At 37.9% G+C, this 14686-nt stretch overlaps 3 protein-coding genes across 5 annotated transcripts; 1 reads left to right on the plus strand and 2 right to left on the minus strand.

Annotated features, from left to right (window-relative positions):
- The first annotated feature begins 225 nt into the window (after positions 1 to 225).
- Positions 226 to 2467, plus strand: LOC111498603 (fasciclin-like arabinogalactan protein 17). Its single transcript, XM_023149904.1, has 2 exons — positions 226 to 1782; positions 2364 to 2467. The coding sequence occupies exons 1-2, from the start codon at positions 468 to 470 to the stop codon at positions 2435 to 2437; spliced, it is 1389 nt and encodes a 462-aa protein (XP_023005672.1). The 5' UTR covers positions 226 to 467; the 3' UTR covers positions 2438 to 2467.
- Positions 2468 to 3114: 647 nt separating this feature from the next.
- On the minus strand, positions 3115 to 7022 carry LOC111498601 (protein WVD2-like 4). Of its 3 annotated transcripts, none has more exons than XM_023149901.1 (9): positions 6921 to 7022; positions 5612 to 5833; positions 4774 to 5130; positions 4629 to 4687; positions 4465 to 4542; positions 4275 to 4356; positions 4114 to 4185; positions 3876 to 3983; positions 3115 to 3662 (listed from the first exon to the last, which is right to left on the minus strand). In XM_023149901.1, the coding sequence occupies exons 1-9, from the start codon at positions 6921 to 6923 to the stop codon at positions 3252 to 3254; spliced, it is 1392 nt and encodes a 463-aa protein (XP_023005669.1). In that variant the 5' UTR covers positions 6924 to 7022; the 3' UTR covers positions 3115 to 3251. The 3 variants fall into 3 exon arrangements, with proteins under 3 accessions (XP_023005669.1, XP_023005670.1, XP_023005671.1); XM_023149902.1 differs by having other exon boundaries at positions 6669 to 6988; XM_023149903.1 differs by lacking the exon at positions 6921 to 7022 and adding an exon at positions 6139 to 6659.
- Positions 7023 to 10286: 3264 nt separating this feature from the next.
- Positions 10287 to 14141, minus strand: LOC111498599 (calcium-dependent protein kinase 26-like). The gene is made up of 7 exons (XM_023149899.1): positions 12575 to 14141; positions 12329 to 12472; positions 12041 to 12193; positions 11208 to 11323; positions 10958 to 11125; positions 10642 to 10866; positions 10287 to 10535 (listed from the first exon to the last, which is right to left on the minus strand). The coding sequence occupies exons 1-7, from the start codon at positions 13545 to 13547 to the stop codon at positions 10410 to 10412; spliced, it is 1905 nt and encodes a 634-aa protein (XP_023005667.1). The 5' UTR covers positions 13548 to 14141; the 3' UTR covers positions 10287 to 10409.
- Between the last annotated feature and the right edge of the window lie 545 nt (positions 14142 to 14686).

Below are 14686 nucleotides of genomic sequence, written 5' to 3' on the forward strand. Positions count from 1 at the left end.
TTTTTTAAATTTTTAATATTATATTAAAATTAACAATAATTTTTAATATATATTAAATTGAGTTAGTAGATTTTAATTAAAATATTTAAAAGGTAACTGTTTTATAAACTAAAATTTAATTTTATTAAAAACAAAATTTAAATTAAATTAAAAAAATGTATAATAAATTCGTGTAAAAAATATCTGGACTCGAACCCAGACACTCCCTTTATAAGAGGGCGGTGAGCAGACAGTGTGTCAGTGTCGATACCGCGTGGGTCCGGAAGGCGCCAGCCTGTTGTTTTGCCGTCAGCAGCCTTCTTCTTCCTCCCTTCTCGCCTCTCTCGTCGTCCTCCATTGTTACTTCCTCTCTGTCCCCACTCCCAATTCCCTCTCTCTCGCCGACACCGACAGTTTCCCCTCCAAATATTTCCCGCACTCTTCCACTTCCACTTCCATTTCCATTTCCCCTTTCTTATCTGACCGCCATGGATTCCTCCTCCAATGGCTTCTCTACCCTCTTCCTCTTTCTTTCCCTCCTCTCCCTTTCACCTCTCTCCTCCGCCGTCCTCCGCCGTAATCCACCTCCCAAATTCCCCTCCTCCTCCGCCGCTCCCCAGATCAACTCCAACTCCATCCTCGTCGCCCTTCTCGACTCCCACTACATTGAATTTGCAGAGCTCGTTGACAAAGCTCTCTTGCTCCAAACCCTAGAGAACGCCGTTGGGAACCATAATCTCACCATTTTTGCTCCCACGAATCAAGCTCTTGAACGCGAGTTCGACCCTGAGTTTAAGAGGTTTCTGTTTGAGCCGAGGAATTTGGAATCGCTTCAGACGCTTTTGATGTCCCACATTGTTCCCATTAGGGTTGCCTCGAATCACTGGCCCGACGATCGTTCTTCACCGATTCGACATTGGACTTTGGGGAATTCGTATTTGCATTTGGGGAACTCCGTTTCCGGGAAGCGATTTGTTGATTCGGCTGAGATTATTCGTCCCGATCACGTTGTTCGTCCCGATGGAGTGATCCACGGAATCGAACGGTTATTGATTCCCCGTTCTGTGCAAGAGGATTTCAACCGGCGGAGGAATTTGCAGTCGATTTCCGCCGTTTTGCCTGAAGGTGCACCGGAAGTCGATCCACGTACTCATCGCTTGAAGAAGCCGGCGCCGCCTATCCCTGCTGGAGCGCCGCCTGTTTTAACAATCTACGATGCTTTAGCTCCTGGCCCTTCTCTCGCTCCTGCACCGGCCCCCGGCCCCGGTGGACATCACCACCATTTCGACGGAGAGCGGCAGGTGAAGGATTTCATCGAAACGCTGCTACATTACGGCGGCTATAACGAGATGGCTGACATTTTAGTGAATTTGACATCTCTAGCCACAGAGATGGGGAGATTAGTCTCCGAAGGGTATGTTCTAACCGTTCTCGCCCCGAACGACGAAGCAATGGCGAAGCTGACAGTCGATCAGCTGAGCGAACCAGGGGCGCCAGAGCAGATCATGTACTACCATGTGATACCGGAGTATCAAACGGAGGAAAGTATGTACAATGCAGTTCGGCGATTTGGGAAAGTTCGGTATCAAACGCTCCGGCTGCCACACGCGGTGGCAGCGCAGGAGGCAGACGGGTCGGTGAAATTCGGGCAAGGCGAAGGCTCTGCTTATCTGTTCGACCCTGATATATACACAGATGGTCGGATTTCTGTGCAGGGAATTGATGGAGTTCTGTTTCCATTGGAGGAAAAAGCTGAGAAGAAATCAAATTCAGCTATTAAAGTTGCCACTAAACCAAGAAGAGGTATATCTTCTTCTTCTTCCATTCACTTTTAATTTATGCATTTAGAGAAATAGAAATTGATTTAGAACGGATTACGTACGGTTTAATATTTTACGAGTTACCTCGACAACTAGTTGTAGGGTTAGGAGGTTGTCCGTTAAGGTACATGCAAATTGGCCCGATAACTTAGAGAGGGTAGAAAAGAACTATGGTAATAGACTAGGCTTTCTCTCACGGTTTTAAAAGGCATCTAGTAGTGAGATTTGTTCACACCCTCTCCAATGTGACATCTCACAATGATACAGACCTAGATACTAGGTGATAGCCCCCAATGGAGTGGATTGTGAAATTTCAAGTCGGTTGGAGAGGAGAATGAAACAGTGCTCGTGAATACATCTACCTAGTAGCCACATTTACAATATCTAATGGGTCAAAGTAGACAATATCTACCGGTTATGGACTTGAGTTAGATCTTGATCATTGTAGTCGAAATGGCGGAATATGGGTGAACCAATTCCGTTGTTCTCGATGGAGACGAGTTTACTGTTGTTCCGACTCAATCGCTTAAAACCCTAACATTTTTGTTCTTCTACCAATTGCAGGGAAGCTGATGGAACTTACATGTAGTATGCTTGGAGCCTTAGGGCAGGACTCTCATTTCTCTTCATGCCAATGACAAACAAACCTTTCAACTTTACACCCAAAACAAGAATAATCATTTACACCAGTGGTAAGTTTCAATTTAGTCCTTCATATTTTAAAAACTTAATTAAAAATACACTCAATTATTTAGCTATTTTTTAAAAAGAATATGTTCTAAAAGATAATAATAATAAATAAATAAATAGTTTTATACTAAAAAGGGTTTGACAATCTGTATTTGTGATGATGCAGATAAGAAATGGACTGGAAAGATGATTGGGGAGCAAGAAAATGTAGAAATTTTCTCGGGAAAACCCGCAGAGGATGATTTGAGTTTTATTTATTTATTTAGGAGTACCATGTAATTACATATATATATATTTTTTAATTTTTGGGTTAATATTTTTCTGTTCATTATTATTAATGTATGTTTATTCACTGCCAATGTTTGCATCGAAAATATTTTAGTGAACTTATGAAAATTCAAGAATAATTTTGAAACAAAGTAAATGAAAAATGACCAAACTAAGAGTACTTCAGAGTACTTGTGAGCCTTTAAAGGCAAAGGGCAAATAACATATGCCATTATAAATGCAATCAATTCATAAAGAGTATCTATATAGTGTGCATAAAATTGTACACAAAGTTCTAATATAATCTATATATCTATATATATTTATATCTAACAAGAACTTGATGAAAAAAAACAAATGGAGAGAACAAATACTTACGTTGCAAATTTATAATTTTGACGTAAAAAAGTTTTAAACATTCTATTCACAATACTTACCATGAAAATTTCAAACCTCTAAATCTGATGTCTTGGAAGTGAGAACTTTTGAGTGTTCTTAGCCTCCAACAGAAATTTCAGCTGCCATGATCTCTGGTGAGGCTGCGGTTGTTGGTTCCTCCTTGTTGGGAGGACCCAAGTCATTTGATTCAAGACGGTCAATGGGATGGACGTCCTGCTGTTTTGTCGTCTCTGCAACGACAGGATTCGAGTGCTGTCTTTCGGGTTTGTTGATCTTTGGCTTTGGCTTGATGGAAGCTCCTTCGGTATCATTTGGCTGGAGCTTGGTCTGAGGCTTCTTAGCTGGCTTCTTCAAACTAACATTTTCTTTATCGGATTTAGCCTGGAACGCCTTCGGTGAATTGCTCGGTTCACTGTTTTGGCCTGGACTGTGAACGGAGGTGCCCACTTCAGTAGCCAAGCTCTTATTTCTACCCAGTTTGGGAGATATTGGACGGGTGGTTGGTATCTATGCAAATCAACGTAAATATGGTTCATATAATCCAAATCACAGAAGAACAGAAGAACATGTGTTTATCAAACTGAATTCATACAGAATGCCACTGAAAAACAGTCCATTGTGTGTGGCCAGTCACAACAAAATCAAACTACGTCGGCATTTATCAATTAATTTGGATCCTTAAGTGCCCAGTCTGATAGTATCGACAAATAATTCACTAACCTTCTTTAGATCAGGCTTTGGAGGAGGTTCCTTGTAGAAATTTGGCATTGGTGTTGCTTTAAATGTCATACTCTTTCTCAGCTGCTTAATCTCTGCTTGCTGGCTTTCCTGCAAGGTATTCGAGGCAGAAAATGAGTCCAATCCTTGTAAAAGTTACAACAGGACAAGGTGGGGGGCAGTCCGGGGGAGGGGAGGGCGGCGAAGTGCAATCATGGTTCAATTGTGCTATCTGTAATACCTTAGATTTAGCCTGCATATTAGTTATCTCAACTTCCTTTGCCTGAATTTTCTCTTCTAATTTCAAAAAGAACTGCCATTGAAGAATTGAAAAATGTAACGTTTTCTGCAGGTAAAACAACATACAAACAAGCCATGAAGAAAACATAAGTCCATCCAAACCTCCTTCCTTTTCTCAGCACGTTCATCCAACCTGAAAGCAAAACCAGGACAACTGTTTCTCCTTGCATGTGGAGTGGCACTTCTGTTGGTAATAAAAAGTATTACTTCAGTATGTTATGAAGAATCCAAACTACAACAAACAGAAATACACAAGTATTATTAATAGCAGCCTCGAGAACGAGAAGCGTACGAAGAAGTGGAGTGAGCATCATCATCCTCTGAAGGGGGAACTGTTGTTTTCCCTGGTTTTGGTTTCTGTTCAACAGATCTGCAATTGAACACAACTGGGTGTTAACAGATTGCCCTTTTCATAGGAAAATTGTCACACTTTCACGGTCGAGTGCATTGGCTTACACAGCAGATTCAGACAGAGGCGAATCGCTAGTCGAATTCACCATAGCATTTTTCATAGGCTGGTTAGAGACAAAATTATAGTATAGTTAGTTAAATGAAGCTGGAGAAGCAGAAGACTACTTTGAAAGGAAAAGTAATATCTTACAACAGAGGAGCAATGCCCAGAAATTGATGCCAATGATGATCTTTGGGCACTATTGCCAGTATTTTTATTTACTCCCTTAGAGATCACTCTGTTTAATGGATTCTTCAATTGAGAACCGTCAGACATTTGGGTCCTTGATTTAATACCATTTTCCCCTGTGCGCTTGGTGGCTGTTTTAACTGGATATTTGTCAATGCTTTTATCCATTACATCGCTACCACCCCCTCTTGCAGGAAATGAAAGGCTCTGAGAGAGGGCTCGCCTGTTTGGACGAGGAGACTGCGCAAGGCCTGTTAAACTTGGTTTCTCCTTAGCCAGTTTGTTCTTCTTTGAAGAACCTACTGCTGTTCCAGGTTCCTGGAGTGAACTAGAAATTTATTAGGAATCCAAAGTGTAACCGCCCAAGCCCACCGCTAGCAGATACTGTCCTCTTTGGACTTTCCCTTTCGGACTTCTCCTCAAGGTTTTTGAAATGTGTCTGCTAGGGAGAGGTTTCTACACCCTTATAAGGAATGTTTTGTTCTCCTCTCAAACCGATGTGGGATCTCATAATCCACCCCGCTTGGGGGCCCAACGTCCTCGTTGACACACCGTTTGCTGTCTAGCTTTGATACCATTTGTAACAACTCCAACCCACCCCTAGCAGATGTTGTCCTCTTTAGGCTTTCCCTTTCGGACGTCCCCTCAAAGTTTTTAAATGCATCTGCTGAGGAGAGGTTTCTACACCCTTATAAGAAATATTTTGTTCTCCTCTCCAACCATGTGGGATCTCACACAAAGAGTCATAACCATTTATGTCGGATGACCTATCAATGACAGAATAGCCCAATGAAAATACCTTCAAAGCTTTTACACTTTTACTCTTGGGAACAGTCGCAGTGGCTTGTGTCTTAGTTTTGGAAGAACTAATATGTTCGGTCTCTGCCACTGGTTCTAAAATCTCATTCAGAGCAGGAGTTTTTTGACCACTGTCGTCGACAATCTCACCCTCATTTGTCAAAACCACAGCTGAATTATCCACTTGTGGCATCTCAATAACTCCATTTTCAGATTCCATCACCTGATAAGTGAAAAGATCCTTAGCAACATCAATTGAGAAGATGTTATAAGAACCCAAGTGCAGATAAAAGAAATCTAAGATGAACTCCAATCGAAATTGGCTTAAAGATAAGAACAAAGGTGGAAAAAGAAAGCTATATTCCGTGATGCCAATAGGACAACGTGACAAATAAAGTATTGAAACGCTTGGACTACCAGAAGAACACCAAAAAGGCAAGCTATAAGTTTAACATGAATGAGGCTTGCAGCATATATGAAAGATTACAGATCCCTTAACAAGACAATTTGAAAAGGTTGAATGAACACCTGATGAATACGAGATGAGTGAATGCCCCTTTGATTTTTACAAAACCTTTGGAGAAATTACCCCAAAAACATATGGTTCTAACTTGAAAAGGGCATTCCCATCATATCAAGCTCTATGGTGACGACAGTACATTCCAAAAACTGACAGCCCAAAAAGCTTTACATTACTATATCCGACATGATTCAAAAGCCTCAAAACTATACAAAGAAAACAATTAGCCTCCATGTGCAAATATTTACTCTCGGATACACTTGTCTCTCCTCATCTATGATTCTGACATCTTTTATCACAACCAAACAGAGGAGTCACAAAACAATTATTCTATGCGGACTTTCATCAAACAGGTGGAGGGCATTGAAGACGAAAGCAGAAATGAGAACGAAAACAAGAAACCCACATCAAGAAACACAAAACTCATCAATTCATTCACCAAATTAACACAAACAGAACCAGAAAATCAACAGAAAATTTCCAGAAATAACAAAAACCCAAAACCCAATTGATTGAAGGAAGAAACACAAAAACTTACAAAATCAATAAGAACCCGTCCCAATACGAATTGGGTATGGGGATTTTGGGATTCTCTTGAATTTAAACAGAAGAAGCAAAGAACAGAGACTCAAATCCCAATAAGGATCAGAGAATTCAAAGACAAAATTATGGAAAAGATTGAATGGAAATTCAGGATGGGAGACTGAAAGAGAGCCAGAGTAGAAAAGCAGATCGAAAGCGGTTTAGATTAGAAAGCACTTGAATGGTTGTAGTGATTGAGAGAATTCACCATGAAAGCTACAGAAGGTTGGTGACAATGGTGTGTATGATGAGAGATAAAGACAGAGTGCAGAGAAAGTTGGTACAGGAAACTACAAAGGATTATTTATTTAATTTTTTTTCTCCATGAAAATGGATAGAAAAAAATGGGGAAATTCTAAAATGACCAAAAAGCCATTTTGTTCTTCAAAACCTTTGAACAGTGGGAGAGATGCCAAGTGGTTTGGGAGATGCTTTCAAGAATGTTGTCAATCACAACAATTTAAACTTTGCATTTTAGTCCCTAACTTTTAGGATAATTCTATTTTAATTTCTAACTACATTTTTTTTGCATTTTAGTCCTTAACTTCTAGGATAATTCTCCTTTAATTTCTAACTATTTCTTATTTTTTGCATTTTAATCCCTCACTTTTAGGGTAATTCTACTTTCATTTCTAACCATTTCTTATTTTTTGCATTTTAGTCCCTAATTTTTAGGATAATTCTACTTTAATTTCCAACTATTTTTATTTATTTATTTATTTATTTATGAATGCTGTGAATATATTTGAAAATGTCTTAAACTAGATTATTAATTTGATAGGATAAAAGGAATATATATATATATATATATATATATATATATATATATATATATAGTCACTTCGAAAGATTCAATCTTATCAACACGAGAGGAGTTTCTTCTAAGAGAGCAGAAGAAAATCAAAGCTGCAACAAAAAAGATGGTTTCCTATGCATTTCATTCTTTATGGAAGAGAACAAAAAAGAAGTATCCCGCTCATACTCAGATAACGTTGCTGCCAACGGGCAGCCCACGACTTCCTTGAGTCTTCTGATGAAAAATCCATGACGTTAAAGATAAAACCCAAATAACTCGAACTTGTTACAGAAGAAAGATTGATCAAAACCAATAAAGTAAAACGGTTTTTTTTTTTTTTTTTTGGCTAGTGTGACGGAAAAGAAGAAAAAACATTTTCGGCTCAAGAATTTCCCCCACACTGAGAGTTTTTCTCCCTCCCTGAGTAGATGACCAAGGAAGAAAGGCTCCACGTTTTCCAAGTGGTTGATCTTAGCCGTCAAGAAGCTCATTAATTAAGATCGAACAACTTAAATTAAATTAAATGAAATTAATTATTTTCATCATGTTTGTATTTATTTTATTAGAAAAATATTTAAAAATCTACCTATTTAATTTTTTCGTTTTTTATTTTTTAAAATCATACTTATTATCGATAAAATCAAAATTAAAATAATTTGATAATTATAATTTTTTAAAATTGTATATTTGTTTTCCAAACGTTTTTATTCAGTAAAATTCCAAAAAATAAAATGATTTTTTAAAATCAATTAATTTTATTTTTTAAAATTTATTTAAATTCAAAAATAAAAATAAAGAAATGAATCGATTAGTCATATCATTAGACAAAGATTACATTTATATTTGACTTTTTAAGAATTGGAGAAGGATGTGTTACATCTACATTTGTTTAAGCTCCTTGAAATTAGCATAATTATTTATTAATAGCCTTCATTTTCTTTTGCTTACCCCATTAATTAAAGTTTGATTTATATATTTATTATTTTAACCATCAAAAATCAAAGTTTGATGATGACAATACCCAATTACGACGATGGATTGATTTGATTGCTACTAATCCTCTCGAAAAAAGGGATTGTTTGGGAACGTGTTGTCGGTTCATGTTGTAAAACTCCTACAATGTCCCAGAATCAAGAAATCGAATAGGGTAAACTTAAAATGCTTTACCCACATCTGAGGAAGAAGTAGAGAGACCATTGACTTATTGAGTGTGAGATCTCACATCAGTTAAAAAGATGAACGAAACATTTCTTACAAGGGTGTGGAAAACCTCTCTTCAGTAGACGCGTTTTAAAACCGTAAAGTTGACAGCGATATATAACGAGTCAAAGCAGATAATATCTACCTAGCGGAAAGCTTGATATGGTTAAATTTTTATGAACTAGGGGCAAAGTAGTTTACCAAAAGAGAAAGGAGGGCAAAAGAGTAATTTAATAAATCAGCCAATGATTGAAGCCAACAAGAGAAGAAAAAAACTATTTGAGAACATGGGGAAAGAGACTGTATGTTGGGGAGTCACAGCAGGGACCCACATGAGGTGGCTGACGTGGCAGGATCGAGCAACGTGATTGGTCTCCACGTTAGGAGATGGAGGTGGCGCCCAATCACTTAGTCCAACTGAGCATGAGCTGTCACAACGTGCGGGGAAGATTGAAGGAATGGAATCGTAGATTTGAGCGAGAGAATCGTAGCCGTCCATTTTGTGGGCCCAAACGTATTCTCCCGGTTTTTTCTCTCAAATATGGGATTTTGTGGGTGGTGCGGTGCATTCAAACCCCGTTCCCTGGACTTTTCCATTTTTATGCCCTTTTTATATTAAAAAATATTTATTTATTTAATTAATTTTTTTGAAATTTTTTAATCGGATCGGTTAGATATAAAATTGAAAGTTAAGAGATGCCGGAGCCCCAAGCCCTCCTAGACCCTATGCACATCCACTCATAGCGCCATCGTGCTAGCATGAGTGCTTACCCTTGATCTTCTCGACTTTTGGACTTTGAACCCTAATATTCCTATATTTTTTTTTTTTGTCTATATTTTCACATAAATCCATGTGAAATAACTTTGTGAAGCTTTTGCATTTTTGTGTAGGAAAACGGCAAGTACATGAACCTCGTAGAGAATCATTCCCTTAATAATTTTGATGGGACATTATATTATTTAATCATTATAAAAATTTAATTTTAATATATTTTTTTTGTCGTAGAAACTAAATTGTTACATATTACCTGAAGTTTAAGGACTAAATTGTTATAATTTAAAAGTATAGAGGCTTAAATTGATACAAAATGAAATTTAAGGATTAAATTGTTAATAATTTCTTGAAAGTGCAAGGACTAAAAGTGTAACTGTCCAAGTTCACTGTTACCCGATATTGTCCTATTTGAGTTTTCACTAGTTTTCCTCTTCGGGTTTCTCTCAAAATTTTTGAAATTTTTACTTATTTATAAAGAAGGTGAGATTTAACAATCCACCCCCTTCTACTTGCTTATAAAGAACGTAAGATCTAACAATCCACCATCTTCTACTTCCTTATAAAGAATGTGAGATCTAACAATCCACCCCCTTCAGGGACTAGCATTCTTACTGACACTCGTTCCTCTCTCCAATCGATGTGAGATCTCATAAAAAATGTGCTTAAACTCGACTATTAAATTCTATTATAAGAGAAATGACATTGTAAAGGGAACTTCTTACGAACACTTATAATGAAGCTATACATATATATACACACATATAGATATATGTTTTGGCTGACATAAATAATGAGTCAAGCTCTAAAAGAAGCAGATAATTTACATTTTACTTATCAAAACCAAGCAATAGTTAAACCTTGTACAGATTTTATACAGTCACAAGAAAGAATTTGTGAGAGAGAGAGGGAAAATTTCTCCTGATTTGCTAACAAACAGGAAGTGCCTCCCTAAAACCAATGCTAAAGTTAGTACTCTGTTGACCCTTCTTCCCCAAATCACCATTTCCCTTCTGCATCATCGCCACGAACTCGTTGTAATCGATACGACCGTCCTGAATAACGAGTTATAGTGATCGTTTAGATGAACACAATGTTTCTAGTTGTAGTAGTTGTAAGAGTGAAAAGTATGTCAAGAAAAGAAATGAAGTAGATGCTTACATTGTCCTGATCGACTTCTCCGATCATCTCTTCCAAGTGAATGCTTTCGATGCCGAAATCTTCGCAGGCTTTTTGAAGTTCGTCTTGCGTGATATAACCACTCCCGTCCTTGTCGAAGTATTGGAAAGCTGCAAAGAGATGATCTTCTCTCTCAGCTTTGTTCAAATGAAGTGTTGCTGCTATGAACTCTCCATAGTCAATGCAGCCATTGTTGTCAAAATCAGCCTGCGTTTCGAAATAAGTAGCATTTCATTAGAGAGATACGTACGAGCTAATCGAGTCGAACGAACACATTTGAATTGTTTTTAGAACTTACAGCTTGCATAAGATCTTTTATCTCAGTCTCATTCAGATTTGCTCCAAATCTGTTGAGTCCATCCTTGAGCTCTTCGGCCGTAATTTGGCCACTGTTGTCGGTATCGATCATCTTAAACATTTCCTTCAACCCGGCGATCTCTTCTTCAGAGAGGCTCTCAGCAATGACCTGAAAGAAGGAGAAGCACAAAAACAGGTTCAAGTAAGACAAATTCCATTTTCAGTTTAGGTTGAGAAAACAAAAGACTTACTCTCAAAGCCATTTTCTTGAGCTTGTTCATTGCAGAAAACTGTTTCAAACGACTCAAGACTGCAGAATCAAGAGGTTTATCTGGAGCCACTCCATCAACCTGAAGCCAGGGATGGCCTGGAAAACCGAAACCGACACCGTTAATGCTCGGACCAAATGTACTATCAGAATTAACTGTGTGCTGTTTGAGAATGATGTTATAAGAATTGTTCTCAAGACCGAAAACATGTTTGGATAATGACTTTTTAAAGTCGATTTAGATTAGAGATTCTAATAATTATCCATTGACCAAGCTTGGATTCTCGAAGTGTTCTTCAAGAACAACAAAAACTCACAGCAGATAAAATTCCCAGCCTGCAAAATCTCCGATCAAACTAAAAGGCTGTGCATGAGAAATGATGTGAGATCCCATGTTGGTTGGAGAGGGGGACAAAGCATTCCTTATAAGAGTGTAGAAATCTCTCCCTAATAGACGCGTTTTAAAACCGTGAAACTAACGACAATACGTAACGGGTCAAAGCAGACAATATCTGCTAGTGGTGGGCTTGGGCTGTTACAACCGACACTTGGACTGAAAAACGAAAGGATACATCGATTATCGAACCTCGATCAGACCTATTTTATGTTTACATTCCTCATTAAAAGTGGTTTTTATCTAAAATTTTGCACTTAAACCGGGAAGAACTTCTTCCATATCTGTTTAAGGAGCTAAGAGAGGTCCTCCATGCCTGATCTCTTGCGCTTGATTTAAGCCTATTATGAAGTTTCATAACCTTCTACACTTAGAATATCAATATTAGAATTTTTATGAACCATCACAAAGTAGAAACTTACATAGAACTTCATGAGCAGAGAGCCGCTCTTTCGGGTTTCTAACGAGCATCCTCCTTACCAAATCTTTGGCGCTGTCAGAAATACTTGGCCAGGGATCTAACGTGAAGTCGAGATCTCCGTGCAAAACTTCGTCAAATATCTCTTGCTCGGTTTCTGTTTCGAAATCGTATGAAGGAAGAACGAAAACGTATATAGTGATCAGAACATAGATATGGAATTGGATTTGGCAAGTGATAACCATGATGCATACAATAATCAGGTGCAATTGCTAGATATCTGTGTTTTTACCTGCCCAAAATGGCGGCACCCCGCTTAAAAGTATGTAAAGCATCACACCGGCACTCCAAACATCAGCTTCTGGGCCATATAGTTTGCACAGAACGTCTGGTGCCACATAGTAAGGACTCCCAACCACATCCCTAAATATTTCCCCTGTAAAATCATCAGAGCACCAAATTAAACATGCTCCTGTTGTGAATTGGATCATAAGAAAACAGACAACCCGAAATCGATTCGTCCTAGTTTCTAGTATACCTGGCTTAAAGAAGACAGACAACCCGAAATCGATAGCTTTCAAAGGCGAGTCCTCGCGTCCATCGACAAAAAGAAAATTCTCGGGTTTGAGGTCACGGTGCATGACACCAAGAGAATGGCAAGCTTCTATTACCCCTACAATGGTTCTTGCAAGATCAGCTGCCTGTCTTTCAGTGTAATGCCCGAGCTTAACAATCCGATCGAAAAGCTCGCCGCCTTCGCACAGTTCCATGACGACATGTACAGACACAGCATCTTCATAAGCTCCTTTAATAGAAACAACGCTGGGAATACCAATTAAATGATGCATTATCTGAATCTCTCTCCTCACATCCTCGACGTCTTCTATCGTCGCCAACTTCCTTTTCGCTATCGATTTACAGGCATACTCTTTCCCAGTCGACTTCTCAACGCAAAGAAAAGTCGTCCCAAACTGGCCATGTCCAAGTTTCCTTCCCAAGCTGTAATACTCCCTTAGATGACCAGTTTTTGTTTGCAAAACTGACTCAACCTGCAAACCTGCACTCACTATTTTCTTTGTCTTCTTCTCCTTCATCAAATCTTCAGAAACATTATTACTACCATTACCATCTGATTCCTTTGGCTTTCCCGATTTAACCGGAGATTCGACGCGTAGCTTCTGTTCATCATAGCTTGATGGTTGTTCAGCTGGTTTGATCAATTCTTCCTCAGACAACAAAGGCTCTACAGGGTTGATGATGATCAATTCTTCCTTGGGGTTTAATTCTTCCGCTGCATTATCCTCCCATTCCAATGGTTTGACCCTATCATCAACAATCTTCACTGGTTCAGGGGGAGTATTTTGAACTACTTGATTAGGGTTAGGGTTAGGGTTTTTAGCCCTCTTTTTTTTAGTATGAGAAGAAACCATACCCGCTCGAGACCACCAAATCGCTTGAGTAATCGAACACAAAATCCCATCCTTCCTCGACCCAATACATTTATTACCCATCTGAATAAGCCGATTCTACTCGAATATCCGTTCTAAAATCTCAGAAAACAAGCACCGTAAAGTCGCCCAAATCCGTCATCCATGGCGTTTCCCCCAAAATGGGGAACAGAAAAAGAAAATCAACAACACAATAATGCAGGCAAAACGAAAGATAATGCTGAAGAACACGATCATGAACACCCAACGTGAAGAACAAGAAAACAGAGCAGATACAAAATCCGTATAGGGCAATGAATCTTCGAATCGATAAACAACAAAAATCATAGAAAACTCCCACAGAAATTAACTCAATCCGCACGAAATTCAAAACCCGACCCACTGAAATATTAATCAAACAGAAATTTCAACGATTCCCTACAGAACATCAACGGCTTGATCAGGAAAAAGTAGGGGCGAACAAATTGAAGAAGAAGAATAAGGATAGAGAGAGAGAGAGAACCAAAAATCGTTGAAGAACGGGGAAATTTTTAAGCGCAAATTTAGGGGTTTGATTTCGTGGGAATTTTCCCTATATATCTTCACTTGGCGAATCCAAATGAAAAACAGGATAACAATTGAAACGAAAGCGAAGCAGGGATAGAAGAGAGATAAAGAATTTACCGGTTTTTCTGTTATGATTTGAGTTTCTTTAAAAACATTTTTTTTAAATATTGAAAATTAAAAAAAAAAAAAAAACGCGTTAAAAATATATTGCAATTTGATTGGATAGCATCTTTCTGCCGTTGGATTCTAAGTGGACGGCTACGATCTATTTTTCAAAATTCTAAATTAAGAAAAAAGGAAAATTATATTTGATATTTTGATTCATATAATAATACAATTTTTAATTTTGATTTAAAATAAAAAAAAATAACAATTTATAAAATCTATTGAGTGAAATTTGTATAATTTTATATTTATGGAAAAACATTGCAAGAAATTATTATCCAAATTAACAAAATATTGAATGCAAATTTCTACGCCACCCAATCAAATAAAAATTAATATATGATAATATCATACATATTGAAAAATAAATTTTAATAATAAAGGTGTTTAAATGACTCGAGAATCTGATCAATTCGGATTACCCGATCCAAATCATAAAGGTTAGGTTGGTTTTTTTTTTTTTTTTTTTTTTTTTTTTTTTTTTTTTTTTT

Source organism: Cucurbita maxima, unplaced genomic scaffold (assembly GCF_002738345.1).
Source record: "Cucurbita maxima cultivar Rimu unplaced genomic scaffold, Cmax_1.0 Cma_Scf00025, whole genome shotgun sequence".
NCBI lineage: Eukaryota > Viridiplantae > Streptophyta > Magnoliopsida > Cucurbitales > Cucurbitaceae > Cucurbita > Cucurbita maxima.

Coding starts and splice junctions, on each gene's coding strand:
- LOC111498603 (XM_023149904.1), top strand. CDS start 468: ATGGATTCCTCCTCCAATGGCTTCTCTACCCTCTTCCTCTTTCTTTCC. Junction 1,783..2,363: donor TGCCACTAAACCAAGAAGAG/GTATATCTTCTT, acceptor TACCAATTGCAG/GGAAGCTGATGGAACTTACA.
- LOC111498601 (XM_023149901.1), bottom strand. Junction 4,688..4,773: donor CTGGGCATTGCTCCTCTGTT/GTAAGATATTAC, acceptor GTCTCTAACCAG/CCTATGAAAAATGCTATGGT. Junction 3,663..3,875: donor CAAAGCCTGATCTAAAGAAG/GTTAGTGAATTA, acceptor TGATTTGCATAG/ATACCAACCACCCGTCCAAT.
- LOC111498599 (XM_023149899.1), bottom strand. CDS start 13,547: ATGGGTAATAAATGTATTGGGTCGAGGAAGGATGGGATTTTGTGTTCG. Junction 12,473..12,574: donor GTCTGTCTTCTTTAAGCCAG/GTATACTAGAAA, acceptor ATGATTTTACAG/GGGAAATATTTAGGGATGTG. Junction 10,867..10,957: donor TAAAAGATCTTATGCAAGCT/GTAAGTTCTAAA, acceptor TTCGAAACGCAG/GCTGATTTTGACAACAATGG.